The sequence below is a fragment of the Notothenia coriiceps genome, unplaced genomic scaffold, assembly GCF_000735185.1.
Source record: "Notothenia coriiceps isolate Sejong01 unplaced genomic scaffold, NC01 NC01_scaffold00015188, whole genome shotgun sequence".
Taxonomy (NCBI): domain Eukaryota; kingdom Metazoa; phylum Chordata; class Actinopteri; order Perciformes; family Nototheniidae; genus Notothenia; species Notothenia coriiceps.
In genome coordinates this window covers 1-1,856 of record NW_011347889.1, presented here as the reverse complement: position 1 = coordinate 1,856, position 1,856 = coordinate 1, and the positions used below count along the sequence as shown (strand labels likewise).

Sequence of the window (1,856 nt, the reverse complement as noted above, 5' to 3'; positions counted from 1 at the left end):
TCAGATGGTGTGTGTGTGTGTGTGTGTGTGTGTGTGTGTGTGTGTGTATGTGTGTATCTCCCTGACCTGTCTGGCCTGGAGGTGGTGTGTGTGATAAGACACTTTCCCTCCTCTCAGTGTCCTCACAAGCAGACATTTCATCCAAAACATTCCCACAACGTCATGGGAACCAACACGGTTCATCTGAATGATGTTATTAAATTCAGGTTTAAAGGGGAACATTATAATGTGACAATAACTAACGCTTCTTTGCAACCGCCATGTATTTAAGAGCTTCTGTTGATTGTGTTTCCTTCTGTCAGGTACCTGGCCAAGTTGTCGTCAGTGGGTAGCATCCGGGATGAGGAGACGTGCGAGAGGTTACGAGGTCTCATCCAGAGACAGGTATAGTACATTTCGTTTAGCTTTAATCTAATTGATTGCATTCAACCATGATTATTCAAACCTCAAAACAAGCAAGAATCCTGCAAGTACATTAGCTTTCAGTGAGCAAAAGCATTGTTAGTGCTTCTGCATTGGCTTAAAATAACCAACAATTCACGAGGTAGGAATTTCTGTTTACTTTGCTATAACGTTTGTTGAGCAGTCTCTTCCTTCATAAGAGAGTATCACAAAAAAGACTTTGAAAACAAGCTTCATATGCTCTCCTCAAAGCCAGAACCCATGACAGATACTTGTATTTAACATCCCAGAAAACCCTTCCTTCAGTCATGTCAGAAACAGAATAAATCCGAAATTCTGTCTTGATATTATTTCCACTGTTCTGAACATCACTAACTCTGGTTTTAGGGTTTAAAGACACTGATATAATAACACATATAAAAGGAAGTAACCACCCGTGGGTTTGGATAAGCATTGGTGAAATCAAAACAGAAAAAAGGGAAGTAACTATCTCCTATTTAGGCGTAAATAATAGTTTCTTTTATTTGCATATTGACTGGTTAATGTGCGCATTTAATTTGTGTTTAACGATCGCTGTATTCGTCTGCCTGTTCATTTGTTGCAACTTCGTTCATGCTGCCCTCTTGGCCAGGTCGCTCTTGAAAAACAGATTTGAATCTCAATGAGATTTTTACCTGGTTAGATAAAGTATACATATGTGTGTATATATATATGTGTACTGCGTGTTGTGTGTCTTGTATTGTATCTTCCTGGTCGAATGTACTTATTGTAAGTCGCTTTGGATAAAAGCGTCAGCTAAATGTAATGTAATGTAATGTGTCTGACGTGTCTGTGTCTGTCCTCTAGGTGCAGATCTGTAAGCGCAGTGTGGAGGTGATGGATGCCGTGCGTCGTGGAGCTCAGCTGGCGATCGACGAGTGTCAGTTCCAGTTTAGAAACCGGCGATGGAACTGCTCCACGCTGGAGACCATGCCTGTGTTTGGAAAAATTGTCACGCAGGGTAAGATTATACACTACAGTGATTTCAGTCACTTCGTCCATTCAGCATTGTTACACAACAGAGACACTGAAATAACTTTACTGCCTGCATGCATTCACAACATCGGGCCCCTCAACAGAAAGCCAATCGGATTTTATACTTACACGTTTTATTGAGATTACTACTTCCATTCTTGCAAGGATAATAAATCCATGTATCCTGATATTGAAACTCAAGCCGGTGACCAGTGAGATTTTTCTAACAGTTGAGTAGGATAATCTTTTATTATTATTATTTTTTAAGCGTAAAACGAATTAAGAAACAAGTTGCGTGGCTGCACCTCACCACCGCAAAATGAACGGCATACTTGTGGTCTGGATATTTATTAAGTCAATTGTTTGTTTAACGTTGCAGAGCAAAGTGTGAAAACACTTGTAAGCTTGTATTAACAACATACCATATTTCAGGCATCTAC

The 1,856-nt window shown here is 40.0% G+C and overlaps 1 protein-coding gene across 1 annotated transcript; it reads left to right on the top strand.

The window, feature by feature from the left end:
* Positions 1 to 302: 302 nt before the first annotated feature.
* Positions 303 to 1,402, top strand: LOC104948820 (protein Wnt-4a-like; the record flags this gene model as incomplete). The annotated part of the gene is made up of 2 exons (XM_010775045.1): positions 303 to 384; positions 1,249 to 1,402. Coding segments are annotated over 2 exons (236 nt in total), but the record flags the coding sequence as incomplete, so codon positions are not given.
* Between the last annotated feature and the right edge of the window lie 454 nt (positions 1,403 to 1,856).